At 37.4% G+C, this 17,319-nt stretch overlaps 2 protein-coding genes across 2 annotated transcripts; one reads left to right on the forward strand and one right to left on the reverse strand.

Annotated features, from left to right (window-relative positions):
• Window positions 1-4,183: 4,183 nt before the first annotated feature.
• On the forward strand, window positions 4,184-9,488 carry LOC139960514 (trafficking protein particle complex subunit 2-like protein). Its single transcript, XM_071958939.1, has 5 exons — window positions 4,184-4,340; window positions 5,422-5,514; window positions 6,255-6,422; window positions 7,067-7,146; window positions 7,831-9,488. Exons 1-5 carry the CDS (start codon window positions 4,308-4,310, stop codon window positions 7,871-7,873), a joined length of 417 nt encoding a protein of 138 aa, XP_071815040.1. The 5' UTR covers window positions 4,184-4,307; the 3' UTR covers window positions 7,874-9,488.
• On the reverse strand, window positions 8,904-16,921 carry LOC139960506 (polyadenylate-binding protein 2-like). The gene is made up of 7 exons (XM_071958930.1): window positions 16,764-16,921; window positions 14,976-15,155; window positions 14,127-14,315; window positions 12,453-12,559; window positions 11,658-11,745; window positions 11,035-11,177; window positions 8,904-10,315 (listed from the first exon to the last, which is right to left on the reverse strand). The coding sequence occupies exons 2-7, from the start codon at window positions 15,144-15,146 to the stop codon at window positions 10,282-10,284; spliced, it is 732 nt and encodes a 243-aa protein (XP_071815031.1). The 5' UTR covers window positions 15,147-15,155; window positions 16,764-16,921; the 3' UTR covers window positions 8,904-10,281.
• Between the last annotated feature and the right edge of the window lie 398 nt (window positions 16,922-17,319).

Below are 17,319 nucleotides of genomic sequence, written 5' to 3' on the forward strand. Positions count from 1 at the left end.
GAATATATCGCCACGAAAAAGTCCACTTGATCTAAAGATGTTTTCCCTGACATCTAATACACTTGAGCCATGTGTTTTTGCTGACCTTTGACACGTGACATAGCTCACTTATTGGTTGGTTGGTTCTTGGTTGATCACAATATATTTAAAGGTTGTTTCATAGCCATTGGTGTATTGATTTCCAATTTTAATGGAGGACATGTTTTCATCAAAAGTGCTTTTTTAATCAAAAGTAGAGCAGAAATGGGACGCTGAGAGAGAAATGAGTCGAGAAGCCACAGAAATGACTGTCCATGGCTAGAGTATGATTGATATCAGTGTTGGGCGCAAAGGGCAGTCCGGGGGAAACCATGGGCTCCAATCTCCCGTGGGGGGGGGGGGAATGGTGGGGTTTTTTTACATTCAGAATTAGACCACTGTTATAGGTGTACAGCCCCCATTGTGACTGCACCCCAAAAATCATGAGTATTTGTATTTGCACAACATCACAAGTAGACCTAATTATGGACCTAATTTACATTGTTAATATGCCTCAGAATGTACCATTTGACATCAGACATGTGGTCTTTTTCAGGGGAGAATTTAGACCCCCCCTTGCACCCCGCCCCCTCCACCCTTCCCACCAACTAATTCATATGATGACATTCAAGAAATCTCCCAATGTTGATATAATTTTAGTTGTTGTAATTTGTAAATTTGAGTTTACTACCTCAGCAGTTTCTCTGGCCTATATTTAGGAAATCCTGATGACTATTATTAATAATACAGCTTGTAAATTAGTTCAGGGTATAATTGTTCTTTCTTTTCATGAAGAAAGAGCCTCTTATTGATCACTGACAAAATTAGGGTGAGAGTAGAGTGAAGGAGAAGGTGAAACAAATTTGGAAATCTCTGAGAAATACCAATAAAATGAACCAATGTTGATAACTTGATTTAGTTTGTAAATTTTATCCAATATGCCATCCAGATACTTTCTGTAAAAGTTAGTATTTCCCTCTAAGGTCATGCAGCAGCTACAGTGCCCTGTAGAGTTTCTCTACCATGCACTGTAGGATCCCTCGGAGTGCCCTTTATAGCTCCTGAAAAGTAGAGTTTCTCTACACTGCCCTTCAGTATTTCCCTTGCAATGCCTTCATGGGGCATTATTCTTGACAGTGCCCCCAGTCTGCCCATATTTTTTATTTCAATGATGCATGTCAGATCTAGTGATGTTTTTAAGTTCAGCAGATAATGAACAGGGTACTGGAGCAATTCAAACAAAGTGATGAAGCAGATATGTAGAAGATGGGTTTAAAAATATAAAAAAATTATTTCTTCGGCTTCTTCTTCATCTTGTTTTCCTTTGTTTAAGTTTTTGTTATATTCACATAAAACCATTCTCTACTATGCTTGTGTTTATTTTATAACTTTTTGTGAACATTTGAGAAGTTAAACTGAGAAACTGAAAATGGTTGTATGATTCATCTAACATAAAATCAGATTTATTCTTAATTTTAGACTTTGCTGCTAGTGTTGCTACTCTTTAGCCGATTCAATACCTTTACAGAGCAAACCATTGTGTTCTGTCAGAAAGTAATAGAAAGATAACCTAGCTTGTTCACAAAGGTTGAAAGATTTCCAAGGTTAATTGCTGTGTTGTTAAGTAAAGGTTTTTTTTCCTGGTTTAATGGAAATACGACCCAACTACCAAAAGTATTAAAAAGTTGAAATAAATGTTTACTATTGCCTCTGGAAAAGGTCTACTATAAGGACTGTGACTCAAGTAAAGAAGTTTTGATAAGTGAACAACTTGACTTTGAATCCCTTTCTATCTGATTTCTTTGGAAAGTTGGTGCGTTTGGCTAGATTCAGGTTTCTATTCATGTTTTGCCTGGGCAAGTAGAAAAGGTTCTTTGAAAGTAAAGCAAAAGGCTCTTTCAAACTTCCAGAAAGATTATCCAGGAATGAAAAATTACTGTTTTGTTTATTCATCTGCAAGATCTGTTTGCCTCAAAATAATACTCTTGTCATATTTTGCAACATTTACATATTTACATATGCAGTTCATATAAAGAACCGTATCTCATCTCATCAGACCCCAGCTGGGGACTTGGAGATAATTTGTTGGAGCATTCATTTTCTTGTTTAAGCTATTGAATATGTTCAGTTAATTTAAAATTAATTAGGATATTTTATTTAATCTGAAAACCAATGAAATAAATACAATTATTAATTAACATTACATTTTGTAAATAGTGCCTTCCCATTACTCACTTGAAAAGGATTTCTGAAGTGAGATGTTTTACAACAACAAATTTAATGCAATTATTCAAAAGAGTCAATTTTTCCTTGTTAAGATCTTCAATCTGGCCTTTTGCTATATTTGTTATGTTCCCCTCCACATCCCACATTTGGTTCAAAGTTTTGGTGGGTGGGAGGGAAGGGGGGGGGCTTCCTCATTGCCCTTGATCAAGTGTGGGACTCACAGTGTGTTTACTACTGTTATTAATTAAAATGATCTTGCTCCTTGGTTTTCCAGTTTTTGCTACAAAATGACAACGTTTGTTCATTGCTACAAAATCAGTTGTAAATTTCATTGTAGTGGGTGTGGGGTGTTGGTACCCAATTCAGTTTTGGCTTAAATATATTCTTGGTTCTTTGTGATTTACAGCTGGTATATTTAGGAGGGTTGAAAGCAGGTACATGTAGTTGGGAGGTAGAAAGAAGTATTACTTGAGTATACTTAAAGAGGTACTTAAGTAGGTAAAGACTTAGCAGGCTAGGGCAGACTTGTAATTTAATTGTTGTCCTGTAAAGTTGAAAAATTAACAGGGAAAGAAAAGAAATTAAAATGTAACCTTTATTGATAAATATCTTAATTTGTGATGCAGAACACAAAGAGGAACCATTTTGTTCAAAAATGTTGATGTTACGTATTGGTTTCACCCACTTAAATCAAAGTCACATGGCCCCCGACGATGTTTGGTGTCCCTCCAGATTGAAGCCTCGTCTGCCACCCCTGACTGTTGGGTTTGTTAATTAGTTATAATTAACTCACATTTCTATTCTCTCATTTTCTTAACTTTAAAAAGACTTTTTTTTTGTGACAAGAAAAATGGCAAACAGTAAGCATTTAATTTTCTATGATATGAGAAATGTTGCAATACCAGAGCAGTGCATTTGTACATGATAATGGAATAAGAAGGAATTATTAGTCTTTCTCAAATGATTTCTTTGTTTTAGTCTCTTATTGTCTTCTCCTGTTTCCTTTGTGTCCTTTAACACAAAATCAAGGTATTAGCTGTTATGAAGACCAACATATATAATACAAGCAATATACTTACTATACAATGCTGCACCAGAGTTCTTATATTACCTTGATCATCACAGAGCAGATATGCTTTCCAGTTACAAAAGGTAGGGAGGTTTACAATTTTCCTTCAGCAAAAGGAGGGAGAATAGTGACAAAACAGGGAGAATTTAGCACAATTCAGCTAAAATAGATGGCGATATAAATAAATACACATTGTGGGGGTTTTATCAGAACCCAACTAAAAGCAGAGAAGGATTGTTCATTAAATTTTCCCCGGGAGATTTGCATGTAAAGTGGGAGAGAGTGAGATTACTTGAAAAACGGAGTATGAAATGTGCATGGTATTGCAAATAGGTACTGTAAGCGAGTTGATGCTCTTGTGTCTGGTGCCCTCAGACCTCACTCTTGACATTTTCAGGGTTCAAAGATTCTCTCTGTGTACTCAATTGGTATCCACATCTTTGTTATAAAAAATGATTGTTGGCAGTTAGTTTTCAAACTATCTCAGACTTAAAGCCTCATAATTAGGTATTGCAAATACCTGTGTAGGTATATTTACAATAGTCAGAGGGTTTAATCTCTCAATCCTTGCTAAGCGCTTCAGTGAAGAAGAGAAAGCAAGCAGCATCTACATGCATGTGATCAAGAAAACACCTAGGATCCGAGATCCTGTTATTCTGATGTTCTTCAAATGTACTTAGAATGAAGTGTGAGAATTTGGGGAGTATAGACCGACGCCATAAAATCTAAGAAATATCATCAGGGAAGCTGACAGCGTCAATTAAAGTTATTCCATAATATTAGGGAGTCCGATCACAGAGAACCGATTGTAAAGTGACAGAGCTGGCTGTATTATCTGCTCTGTGTTCTAGCTATTACTGGGGATCTCACTTTGGCAACTCTTTTTTTAGTGTTAACGAAAATTTTCACTAGCCTGTGCACTACTACTCGGCACTGCGCATGAAGCAGGTCTCGAAATTAGAACCAAAAAGCGCACCTTCATTTCATATTTGCCATGGCTGTTTGCGTTGCGGTTATAGCAAAGGAGGTAAAAGTTTACGAATTATCGTCTTGTTAGTAGAGGCTGAGTTAGGCTTAACGGGTAACGTTAAGTGTACCAGTGTACTGTACCTCAACTAAGTTAGGCTAGCCTACAGTATGCCTAACTTACGTTATCTTCACTGTCGCTGTGATTTATATAGTCTACACTGTACAGTCTGGCTTCGTAATCTGTATGCCAGCATATCCATAAATATTGGTGCAGGACATGAGCCCTGCAATAACTTTATCACGGTTTTTGTGAACGACAATACATTGTTTATTATTGGGACTTCCGGTCATAATATGTGAGATTCAAGAGTTGTGGTGTATTCTGCAATTATGCATCCATAAATATTGGGACAGGACATGGGTAAGCTAGATCGATTTGGGTATAGGCTAGGCCCGTTTTATGTATTGTAAGGTAGAAGAAATCGTGCAGTTCTTGCGGTCATTGTAATAATCCAAGGCCTACCTTTGTTACGTTTCAATGTGTTTACCTCAGTGCTAGTATTGATACTTGCTAAGATATTCTAGTCATGTCATGGACTCGGGTGTATTAAAAGGTGAGCCAGCTGCATTTATCATTTTCTGAACATTCATTGAAGTGACATATTACAAGTATTTCATGCAATTTTTGCAGGAAGTCCTTGCAGGGTCATGAATGGCCCGGACTTTGCTTATCATTATTTTTTATAAAAAAGCTACTTGCTGTTGATCGTATATTTTTCACTGGCTTTTGCAGTTCGATTTTTCAGATGAAGCTTGCCACTGAGGTAACTGTTCGAACAGTGGGAATATAAATACAAGATAACATAACTAAATCTTCCACTAGAATCTACTGTATACTTAATTAGTACAAATCCATGAGGATGAGTACAGTCAACTATTCTAGAGACCAGTATGAGTACTGAAACACTGCAAGTTTGGTCATCTTATTCTTTATGGAATAGTGAAAACGTGCAATATAGTAGATTTTTATATCTCTTCATCGTAATGATTGATGGGCCTGTTTTAAGATCGTAGAAATTTGTAGGATGTAGCTTGTGGAATTCTTTCAATTATTTGTTTGTTTTTGCATCTCTCCGTAGAATTATCCACTTTACATTCAGACAATTCCCACAGAAAATGAATTGAAATTTCACTACACGGTCCACACATGTCTAGATGTTATAGAAGAGAAGGTGAGCAGAAGAACAATTGTCTTGAATATGTTTTAAAATTTTTATGCATCGTTAACAATTATACATGAATTAAACAGGCAAAATCCCAACAACATATATCATTCAGCTATGTAAGCATGTGTTTCTGTGTCACTGAAAAGTAGGAACAAATAATACTTTTTGTACTTAAAACCATTCCTGGTGTTTATAAATGAAGTTGATGATGTAATTGTGCTTTACATTTAGTGGGTAAACTTACTTGGATATTGAAACTTTATAATTTTTCGATGATGAAAGGGACTTTTAGCCAGTAATCTCTCAGGTAGGGTTAGGCTGTATTGAAGGTTTCCACTTTAGTATAATGCTACATACAGCAACACTTTGGTGATTCATGGCTATGTCAGATTTGCCCGATTTGAATTGACATAATAGTACCTTGATATCGGTTGTAAGAATGTCATTTAGAGTATATGCTAAAACTAAGTGCAACTAAAGGATGTGTTAGGATGCATTACTATCTTATGTTGTCTTCTGAAAGGAGAAGGGTTGGGGGTCCAATTTTCCATGAGCAGTTTTGACAGCACTGATTCAAGTTTAAAAGCAGAAGATATGTTGAATCAGTAGGTAGATATTGCCACTCTGGTAAACATTTAATAAATCACATATTGCACAACAGATCCTTCTCTCTTTACTTTGAAGCATTTCTTTATTTTCATAATGGAGATTGAAAATATAGCCATAAGTATGTCTTTTCTTTACAGATATCATCTGGTAGCAGGGGTGTGAATGATCCAAGAGACCTTTATCTAGGATTGCTCTATCCCACAGAAGATTATAAAGTCTATGGTTATGTTACGAATACTAAAGTTAAATTTGTCATTGTGGTTGAATCATCAAATACACAACTCAGGGATAGCGAGATTAGAACTGTAAGTACTGATGTATCCTGGCAACAGTTGTTGTATGTTTGTATCGACAAAAGAAGGGGGAAAACGGCTACTTCATGCACTACTGTGTACGTTCCCTGATGCTTCCCACATCCCTCCTCATAAAGAAAGTGCTTGAACCTCGCTTGGCTTACCCTAGAATTAAAGATCTTTAAACTGCCTGTATAATTGGCACCTTCTGGTGTATCATTTTTGTATACATGTGCATCATTGTATGTGGTCTTCAGCTGAAATCCATATTTATGTTGAAATGGAGAGGGAGTTTGCTCCACCAATCCCACCCCTGGAATAAGTACATGTAGGGTATTGATGTATTGTAAATTATGAGATATTAGGTCACACCACAAGCCATGGATTTACTTGTGCCAAATTTGTATTACACTCAAGTTGACTAATGTTGGCAACAAAGGAGTTATAAATTTACAATGTAGTAAAATTATATCAGACTAACCATAATGAGGGAAGTCATGGGTGTTGATTAATCCAGAGCAGTGTCCAAGTTAAAGTGTAACTAGCTGTGGAGCCAAATCGGTTACGATACTACGTTCATAATATTTCGTAATATTTATTTCAGCTTTTGAATTTTTTTTGATAATAGTACCAAACGGTTCTTTTCTGTCTATTAGATGTTCAAGGCTCTCCACAATTCCTTTGTCAGTGTTATGTGCAATCCATTCCACGTGCCAGGAGATAACATTCGATCAAAGTAAGTTGATGTGTTCGGGTTGATGGTCATCCTATAGGCCATCCTTGTTGGCCACATAATTGAACTACTCAAGTAATTTTCTAGAGGATCCGAGCCTCAAAAGTATTAGCTTTTGATGAGTGTTAAAATAGTTCATGGGTGACCAGTATCTGACCCTAGCATATTTGGGGGCAATACTGATGAACTTTAAAGCAGCAGTTCAACTTGGTATTTATTTTTTCTAGCATAGCATTTTGTGGACTACTCATATGCTAGTTGCTATGTGTAACATCGATTACAAACCAATGAAATACTGCAAGCTATGTCTATGCAATCATACACTTTAAGCTGGTTGTACTACTTCAGAGATTGATAACACTCAATGGCAGGCCAGTAACAGGTCCGTAATAATTATATCTTTAACTTCTCTGCTTAACAAGAGCATTTGCTAGCATTAGCATGGAACAAGGATTATGCCTTAGGTGAGGCAGGGGAAAATGTACATTTATAGCAAAATAAATTTTATGGCGATGTTGACAGGATATGAATAGGTTTGACATTTTGATGTAATCAGACCGATATCGATTTGTAGTCACCATGGAAATGTTCAGGGCAAATATGTATTTTTAGGAAGTTACATTTCCCATGGAGACATTCAAATTAGGTCTTAAGTGTGTGTACTGTTGTCCTCTTTTTCTTTTCCAGGTCTTTTGCGAAGGTTGTATCACAGATGATGGTCCAGGACTGAGTCAGCTTCCATTCTTCATTTTAGAAGTCCAAGTGCAATCACGACCAGCGTGGTCTGTTACTGCACGTTTGGAATGCAAGATAATATGTTACAGTACTTGTTGTATTGCTAGTAGATGAATGTGACCTAGTTACACTATAGAGACATGCTGAAGTAATGCTTCTACAAATCTAGGGTCCTGGTATTTGAGGTAGGGGTTGCAACCCTCTTTGAGGTCGCCAAAACGTTTGAAGGGTCGCAAAATATAACACCATATGTTGCTATCTACTCCAAGTAGACACCTTCCCCAAGGTCAACGTGAAAATTAAGGTCAATCAACAAGTTTGAATACCAGGGTGGGTACTAAACAATATATGTATATATCTGGAATTGAATGGAACTTTCTATGGTCATTCCCATTAGTTATTATTCATATAGAAATCCATTGCAGCAAATTATGTGGATGCCTTTACAACATTCTTCCAGTTAGAACATTACAGGAGAGTGTCATCACAGCCTTCCTTTTTCTTGAGGATAACATGCCTCAGAGGAAGGCAATTGTCAAATTATCTGGCTGTTGCTCAAATGCTTCAGATACTAGTTAGTCAGTGTTTCCAAATACAAGAGTGACAAACGATACTCTAATCAAGGGCTCTGACTTTCCGCATCATGCCCAGACATCGAGACCAGTATGTTAATTAAGGCTGTATGGTATGCTTTGAGTGACTTATACTGTCAGGAGTCAACATGTGGGGGGGGGGGGCAATATCATAATGTCCCTGGATTTCCTGATCAAAGGAGGATCTCCTTATCCCTCCCCAGGTGAAAACCTATCTGACCCGCCCTTTTTTCAATTTCAAATCTTTTGTGCCACTGTGACTCACAAATTTAAATATATAACTTGCCACAAACTAATTTATGATACATTTGAACAATCTTACTGGTTCCGAGTTACATCATGACTTTATAATCTTATCAGAAAATATTTACAACTTAATATTTAATAAACACATTTAAGACAAAGGAAAGAAAAAAAAAACACTTGTGCTGCTTCATTTTTGTTTTCCAACTTTTCTTTTATCACCTTTCTCCACATCAAACAATTGATGAACCGTACTTTGAAGCAAAAGACAAATCTACAAGGATTGTGTTTAACCCTCGTCAAAATTCTCTGTTACTTCAAAGGACGCAACAGCCCTCCTGATCACAATGTCACAATAATCATACAGCAGTTTATGACTGACTTTGTAGGGTGAATTCAGCAACAAGGATATAATAACATAACAACAAAATAGCAATTATTTGGACTCTTGTGATCAGAATAGCTTTGAAGTTGTACGGTATTCTTTTTGCTCTTTTTATTTTTTTAAATCTTTTTTTGCCCCTCTTTCATTTTTTTTTGCCCCTTGGATCTTTTTTTATTTATCCCATTTTTTTTTTGAGCCCTCAGCTCTCATGCCGACAGGTAGATGAAGTAGTCCATTTTCATAGCAAGGGAAGGTGCTTTCAAAGAGAAATGATTGGTATCTGATGGAGAGCAGAGCCGCTGAGGCAACCAACTGCTGCTGTATCTGCAAAAAGAATTTCTAAATAATTAAAGAAGACAAGTTAAAAGTGTGTAAGAGGTTTAGATGATGATGGAAATTTAACTATAACTTAAAAACAGCCACTGTTTTCTTCTTTTCCATTTTTGTTTCTAATGCCATCTCATATTGATAATAGTTGCATATAACCACCCCATGGTAAGATGCTTTTTTTTGTGTAAAATCTTCAACCACAATGTAAGAATTAAAATGAACCGAGTAGAGCTAAAAACCAATCCTAGTAAACTGTCAAGAGCCACCATTTAGCAGTAAAGAGGCAGCTAGTACTTACCTGACTTTGTTACAATTCTTATTTTTTTTTTATACTTTTTTTCTTGCTGCAACATGTGCAGACTTTGCATCATAAAACATCACATTAATCTCAAAAAACCTAGGAACTATTTGTCTGAATTCCAAGTCAGAGCTATGGAATAACAAGCTTGAAATTTTTATTTGTAATTATTACTATTTGTAAACAGTGTTTGACATTTTTCCAATTCTGACTCCTTTTCAATAAATGCTTATGTGTGGTAACACAGTGCATGAGGAAAATTGCCTAATTTTCTCCAACATTAACTTGTTTCACATTTTTGGGGGTTTTGCAAATCAACTCCCTAACTAATAAGAGCTCACTGCTCACACTGTAATAGCAAGCATCAAACAGTTGTTGCTTCAATCACAATATATTTAAATACACATTTCTGTGCTAGAACTTAAAGCCCTTTAATAGACTGCTCTTCTTTTTATCTTTATATTTTTCATTTCTTCTTTTTGCACTAAAACTGTCTGCATAAGAGCAAGTATGTTGTCGCACTTATTCCGTGCATATTTCAGCAGTAGCAGCGATCAGTAGGGTGAATACCAGGACGCACGGCGAGGTCTGCAAGAAGAAAAAGAAAGTTATTCCAGATGTGTCGAATCTACTATGGCTATAGACCTTACATCTGAAAGGTACATATCACGCATACACGCCAAAAACGGATGATATGAACTTTCTATGAGACCTGGCGCTTCACATCGAGTGTACAATACAGACGAAACGGTGTGTCTTCCACATTAGAGAATGCTGAAGTATTTGACTACAGTAGTGGATCCAATGTGCTTGTTGTGAAGTAGAGACTACAATCTTGAGTCGCAGCAGAAAGGTCTGCACTGTTTGGAGAGCCATACACCAGTTGGGGTGGGGGGGGGGGCAGTCATGAATCCCTTTAACATACTTTCTGAGGTCATTGAATCTATTAAAGTGAACAATAGCAGAGCAAATTTGTTGCTACTCCAAGTTCGATGAAGGATTCATTTCCAATTCAAGACTGAGCTGACTAACAGAGATATGTACTGCCGACCTCTAAGTAGAGCTCTGATTTGCATTAAGAGCAACGTTCTGTCCAAACACTTAAAACTTAGAAATGTTGACATATTTTCTCTCCAGGATTAGCAAACTTTCTGAGATTGACAGATCTATAGTGTCAATAAATGCGAACAATACTAGCAAAACAGCCTCTGTTCCAGCATACTTGACTGAGAGGCAGTAGAGAACTGAACCAGTTGTTGAACTTGTTTACTAACCTGTTTGAGACAGAAAGTACTCAAGAGACTTACCTGTATTGACCTCTTGGTCTGTAAAAGCCACCAGAGTTATACTGGTTGTAAAAGCCTCTTCCACCACCACCTCTATGCCTCCCCCTACCCCTTCCTCTGTCTGTACTGCTAATGCCAGGTCTGTTTGTTCTTTTTGGTACAACCTGAGAAATATAACAAATACAAAAGTGTTCACAGTAATGATGATACAAAGTTGACGAGAAAAAAAAATGCAGATTGATATGAATAAATCAAAGAAGTAAAAAAAAAAAGAAAAAAAACCTCTAAAACTGGTGTCTGCAAGAAGATCCTGTTTAGGAGAATAATGTTGTTGTGTTGATCTTCACCATTTGTTTTCTTCTCTACAAAAGTCATTGCACATTGCTGCGATAGGTGTTCGAAATGAAATCATTTTGCAATAAAGGAAGTTGTAGATGAAAGGATTGCAATTACAAAGGTGATTAGCAGTTTGTCAACATGTTGGCACTGGGGGAGTAGTGTCAAAACTCTGGTGGCAATTCAATACAGTCAACTTTGTTATTGCCCTTCCATATGTTGTACTACTACTTGAAAATTGAAAAAAAGAAGTTATCATTGCATAACCGGGCGATATTTCGGTGGAAAGGAGTGGAAGTTAGTCATACCTTTATTTGTCTCCCTTTAAACAGAGAATCTGTTAATGTTTCTGCCATTTTAACGGCATCTTTCTCTGCAAATTCCACATACGCATACCTGTAATGAATCGGATTTAAAATAGCATAAGTACAGAGCACTAATAGCTCAACATGGCTGGAAAGAAAAGCAGGAACGAAAGGTGAGGATATGATAGCATTATGATCTTATTGCTAATCTGAACATAGAATTAATAAGAGAACATCAATTCTCAAGATACTGAATGAAGGCGACAAGTTGGACTGACAAAGCACTCTGAAAGTCCAATTGATCTGTCCTGCTGGACATTAAAACCTGGATTGTTTTTTTGATTTATGGCTTAATCTTGGACTTGGTATCACTTGATCGGGAGAAGATATCCCACATTCTCCATTTTTCCAGGAGTGCAACCTCTAGAGCTGCCTCATCAGAGGGAATCGAAAGATACAAACTATATATAAAATACAGATATACTTTAAAGAGTAATATCACACACAAAAATCATGTTGTAAAAGTCATGTTAAGAGGACATTAAACAGTAAAAGACAGTGACTTTTCCAATTCAAATTTCCATGATGATAATAATCATTAATTCTGGTATTACCAAATGTGTCCATCAAATTTTACCAAGTACAACAAAATCTTCTACCTCCAAAAAAAAATGGGCAGTTAGGATGTGATTTTGGAGCAAATTTTCTACAATTTAGCGGTGACGTTCAACCATTACAAGATCCCTTTAATGATGAGAATGATTCTAGTATCTTTCATGAATAGGATTGCTACATTACCCTTTTGGGTGTCCAGTAAACTTGTTGCAGAGGATGGTTATCCTATTGATGGAACCACACCCATGAAAATGAGCTTCCAAATCTTCAGCTGTAGCAGAGTAGTCCACCTTGAAAAGCAGGCAGGAAAATGAAAAAAAGTATCCAATTGTGATATTAGATATTTCTGCGAGGATGTCGTAATAAATTAAATAAGTTAAAGTTACTTAGAAAATAAATATAACACCCAAAATATCTCCTAGCAGGTACTCTCAGCAATTTACCTAGAAGCAAACAACGACCTATTATATTTATTCATTTTCATGCAAAATATTGAGATTTGAAAAGACTCATTGGGATTGTCACTGAGTTTTTCACTTTTGTAGCAATGCTTAGTTACAGGAGGGACATTCACAAGACTAAAACACTACAATTTCAATTCTCTGCTATTTGTGAAACTAGAGCACCAATGGTGCAGAAGCTCATACCTTTTCGAGCTTAAAACTGTAGGGCCCACAAAACTTTATGGCCCACCAAATTTCAGGCCATTTTTCAGATTCCACCAATTTTGGGCCCATGAGGGATAACCCCCCCCCCCCCTCCGTTAGCAGAATACTGGCCACACCACTGGCTATAATTCCTATTTTCCCCCTTTAAATCCTGTTTTACCCACTCTCTCAAACAATACCACTGACCTACCCTATTAAACTTTCTCCCCTCTACCTGAGCAGACCTGAAGCACTCCTTGCCAAAATTTTGGCTGGCTGCTTACATACCTCAGGCTCAAAGACTTCTAAGAATCGGCAAGTGCTGATTGGCTATAGGGCTCTCATGCTTACAGTTCAACAGTTAATAACAACTCCCAGTCCTGCTTTAATTCCACTAACAGCCTCTGCAGAGCTTAACCACAAATGTAAACAAACACTGCAGAGACTGGGAGACAAATTAAAGGAGCTTTGGCAAAAGGTGAAGGCTCAGATCTTTTTAAACAATGGGGATTAACTGTAATTAATTAACTTTTGACCAAAAATTATTAGGCATCATCTTATTCATACACAATCCAACAATCATCAGTTCAACTTTGAATATGATCCATCAAAATCTTGAGGAGATTGAGATATTTGAAAATATTACAAAGAATGACCCCCTAAATGACATTTGACCTCAATTTTCCGAACACCCCTCATAACCCTCATCCCGAGGAACGTTGTGACCAAGTTTCATTATAACTGGCCATACACTGTACGAACAGGAGCAATTTGAAAATAGAGGGCCGCGGCCCGGGCCACAAAAGACCCCTAGTTGATCTTTGATCTCAAATTCATGAACACCCTGAAGGTAAAACTTCCACAGTACTATCGTGACAAACCCTCAACATTGTACCATGGAATCTGTAGGAGAAGAAGCATTTTGCGTATTTCCACAAAATGGCCCATTACGGCCCACAGGTGACCATTGACCCCAAATTTCGGACCATCTCTGATGGCCCTATACCCAATGGTCCTTGTGTCCAAGTTTCATGAAATTCCATCAAACACTGTGTGAGTGGGAGCGGTTTTACCAATTGTTGACGGATAGAGTGATAGACGCCGCACTGTAACAATAGCTCACACCAGCATGCTGGTATGAGCTAAAAACTATAGAATGTACAACATGGGGGGGGGGGGGGAGGGTGGGGGCAACTGATTAAGTCCTCACATTTCCAACATATACGGATCTTGAGTCCACCTCTCCTTTCTCTTCAAAGGTGAGATACTGTGGTGTTGCACCTGGTGTTGTGGGTGGGGAAGTCATGTTCATCTGTTTCTCGACCTCGTTCTGCATCTCCTTCAGTTTTTCTGCTTCTTCTTCCATCTCACGCACCCGAGCCTTAATTGCTTCAAGTTCCTGTGCACAAGGACAATAACATTTTTCTCATGTAGATCAAAGGGGTGGTTTTTATTTCTGAAAACTTAAGAGGCTTGTTTGCCTTCGGTCTGTGCATTTGCAGAACCTAGCAAGCACTACTCAGAACAACGTAACAAGTCAAGTAAACGAAATACATCACGATGGGATTTTGGTTTCAAATTGCATCACAAAATATCAAACTCAGCTCAAAATGCTGCACTAAAAGATTCATGTAACAATTTAATGTGACCAAGAAGAAAAACATATGTCAGACTCATTTCTTTTCAATAAAACGGCATTAAGTAAACATTGGAAGTGCGCAACACTGTGTACATACAAACATAAAACACAAACATAAAATGGTCAATAAGACTTACTGGCATTAGAGTGGGTGATGGGTAGTAGAGAGGCTATTAGCTATTTCTGCAAGGCCTTTCTTTCAAAGAAATTATGCACTCCACTTGCAATGTTGGTGATATGATTCACTCACCCATAGATCTTTGGGTGTACAACATACATTAAAATGAAATCTTTTCACAATGTTTTTCAATTAAAACTGTAACCTTACACTTGAAACTGATGACAGCTTAAATATTAAGATGTCTATAGGACAGCACACTATTGCTAAGGAATACTCTGAATAAACTTTTAAACACTTACAGCATCTTCAGTTCCGTTATCAGCATTACCATCACCAATGCCAGGACTACCTAACTCCGCTGACATGGAATGTGAGTTGTCGGATGACGTAAGTAATGCATCCTCTGAAGTAACGTTAAGCTCCTCAGTCAAATACGAACCATCAACCTCGGTTGATAAATCACCTGCCATTGCAATCACCTACAGTAAAAAGAAAGTTTGAAAGATATTTAAGCTCCGTGCAATTCCATCTAGCATCAAATAAACATTTCACAATTCCAGTTGTAAAAGAAAATGAATAATATCATACATGTAGTTTGAAGCCATATTCATTTACCAGCAAACAAGTTTAGACACAAAATCACATAATCTCAATATCAAACATAAAGGAATCCCTTTATTAACTGTATTTATGATTTTATTGGTTTGGTCCCATAACCCTATACAGTTACTGATGTGAACTGTAATTCATGAAAATGCCAGTGCGAACTTCTTACTAGTCAGGTTTAATCACTTGCAATTTTAAGCGGTGCTAAACTTGAGAAATTCTAGGCATCTTTTGTCAACTTACAGAAGTAACATACACTAGACCCTGTCAACTTTACCAAGATTTTCATCTTAAAACACCTCCTTTGATAGCAACAATAGCAATAGCAGCAACACTTGTCAAATACCTAAAAACAACACTAGGCCTTGGCTAGTTTTATCTTAACTGCATGGTAACTACTATGTGTTTGAAATATCCAATACCAACCATCAGGGGAAAGCTTGAGAAGGGTCGATTAGCCCTGAAAAGATGGTTTTAATGATAATTCCTGCTTTTGGTTAAATTTATGTTTGGGGTACTCAAAGGGAGGGAGGGAGTGATCGCTCCCATTGCTCCCTCCCTAATGGGTGGAGGGTGTTGTTTCCAGAATATTTGTTCAATGAATAGTAATATCATGTGTGTGGGCCTAAGTTAGACAAACAGCAAGTTTGAGAGTAACTATAGAATGCAGGGCCACTCGATGATTCTATCTGAGCATCCGGATGTGCGGATGCTAAGTCTCACCCCAGTACGTATGTGAGTAAAAAATGTCAAAGTCAAAGTTCTTTCTTTTGAGTGGATGCAAGGATGCTTGGATGTGGGGTCAAAAATTTCCTGAGTCCTTTCCTAGTACTTCCGTGGTGGATGCGCGGATGCGGAGTCAAAATGATATAGGTGATGGAATATTAGCGGGCGTCATACATGTACGGACACGTGTACAGACACTGCGCATCCAGATGCTGGGAAGAGTTAATGAATGGCCCTGTATTCTATAATTGTACCCAGGTTTGTTACTTTGAAATTTTTGTGTCCGGCTATCCATCCTAGTACTGACTATATCACACTGGGCCTGATCATAGTTTTGTCTGAGAGGCTAGGCCTACCTAACATAAGGTTAATTTTAGGCTGCATTTGCCATTGGCAAGCACTCAGCAAACTTACGTTATTGACTGATATGCTAGGCCTACGAGTCCTGGTTGGACTACCAGTAACAACTTAATAGGCCTATTAATCGCTAGCTAGAGTTCAAAGTTTTGAGGCCTAGCCTAGATCCTAAGTCTTACTTAGTAAAAAGTTAAAACTTCTGCATTAACTAAGTTTAGGCCTAGCCTATAGGCACCATAATCTAGGCGTTGTACCAACCACTATATATGACAACTCCTTACGGTAGGCTGCAAAGACAAGCATGCAGAAAATCTTTTATTTTATCGCGAAGCGTTTACCTTACATTATAACAACGGTTAAATTATTAAGTTACAATACCACACAAACTGTTTACTTACCAATTTCTCTCAAAGATCTTTTGTAAGAATGTAGTAAATTTTGTGTACTGTGACTTCGAGTGAATGCAGTTTATTTGATAGCAAACTGAATTGGGCCTAGCTCAAGCTCATCAATCTGTATATTTACAGCGTTTGTATGAAGCCGGCCAGATAGCTATGGGACGCGCATGATACATTGTAAGTGCATGGCTAAGTTCCAAAGTAGATGCAAGCGCGCGTACGTATCATGCAAATTACGTATACCGCCCTCGATATCCAATTCTTATGGAACGCTACCAATGCTGGTGCAGTGCTTTTATTTCCAACAATGCCAAACAGTGCATTTTAAGGATTAACCACATATGTAGAACGGTAACGATTGCTTGTAGTTTATTTTCTCTAAATCTTATTCGTAACCAGCCGAGCATTAAAGGAATATTTAATGGTCATTTCATGTTAACTGTCACATATCTTGATGTAAAAATTGTCTGATTGCAGGTGTCATGAAACTAACAAACGCTCCTTTAAATTGCATTACCAAGACATTCTGAAAAGTTGAAAACTTAAAGGCATTGAA

This window comes from Apostichopus japonicus, chromosome 3, assembly GCF_037975245.1.
Source record: "Apostichopus japonicus isolate 1M-3 chromosome 3, ASM3797524v1, whole genome shotgun sequence".
NCBI lineage: Eukaryota > Metazoa > Echinodermata > Holothuroidea > Aspidochirotida > Stichopodidae > Apostichopus > Apostichopus japonicus.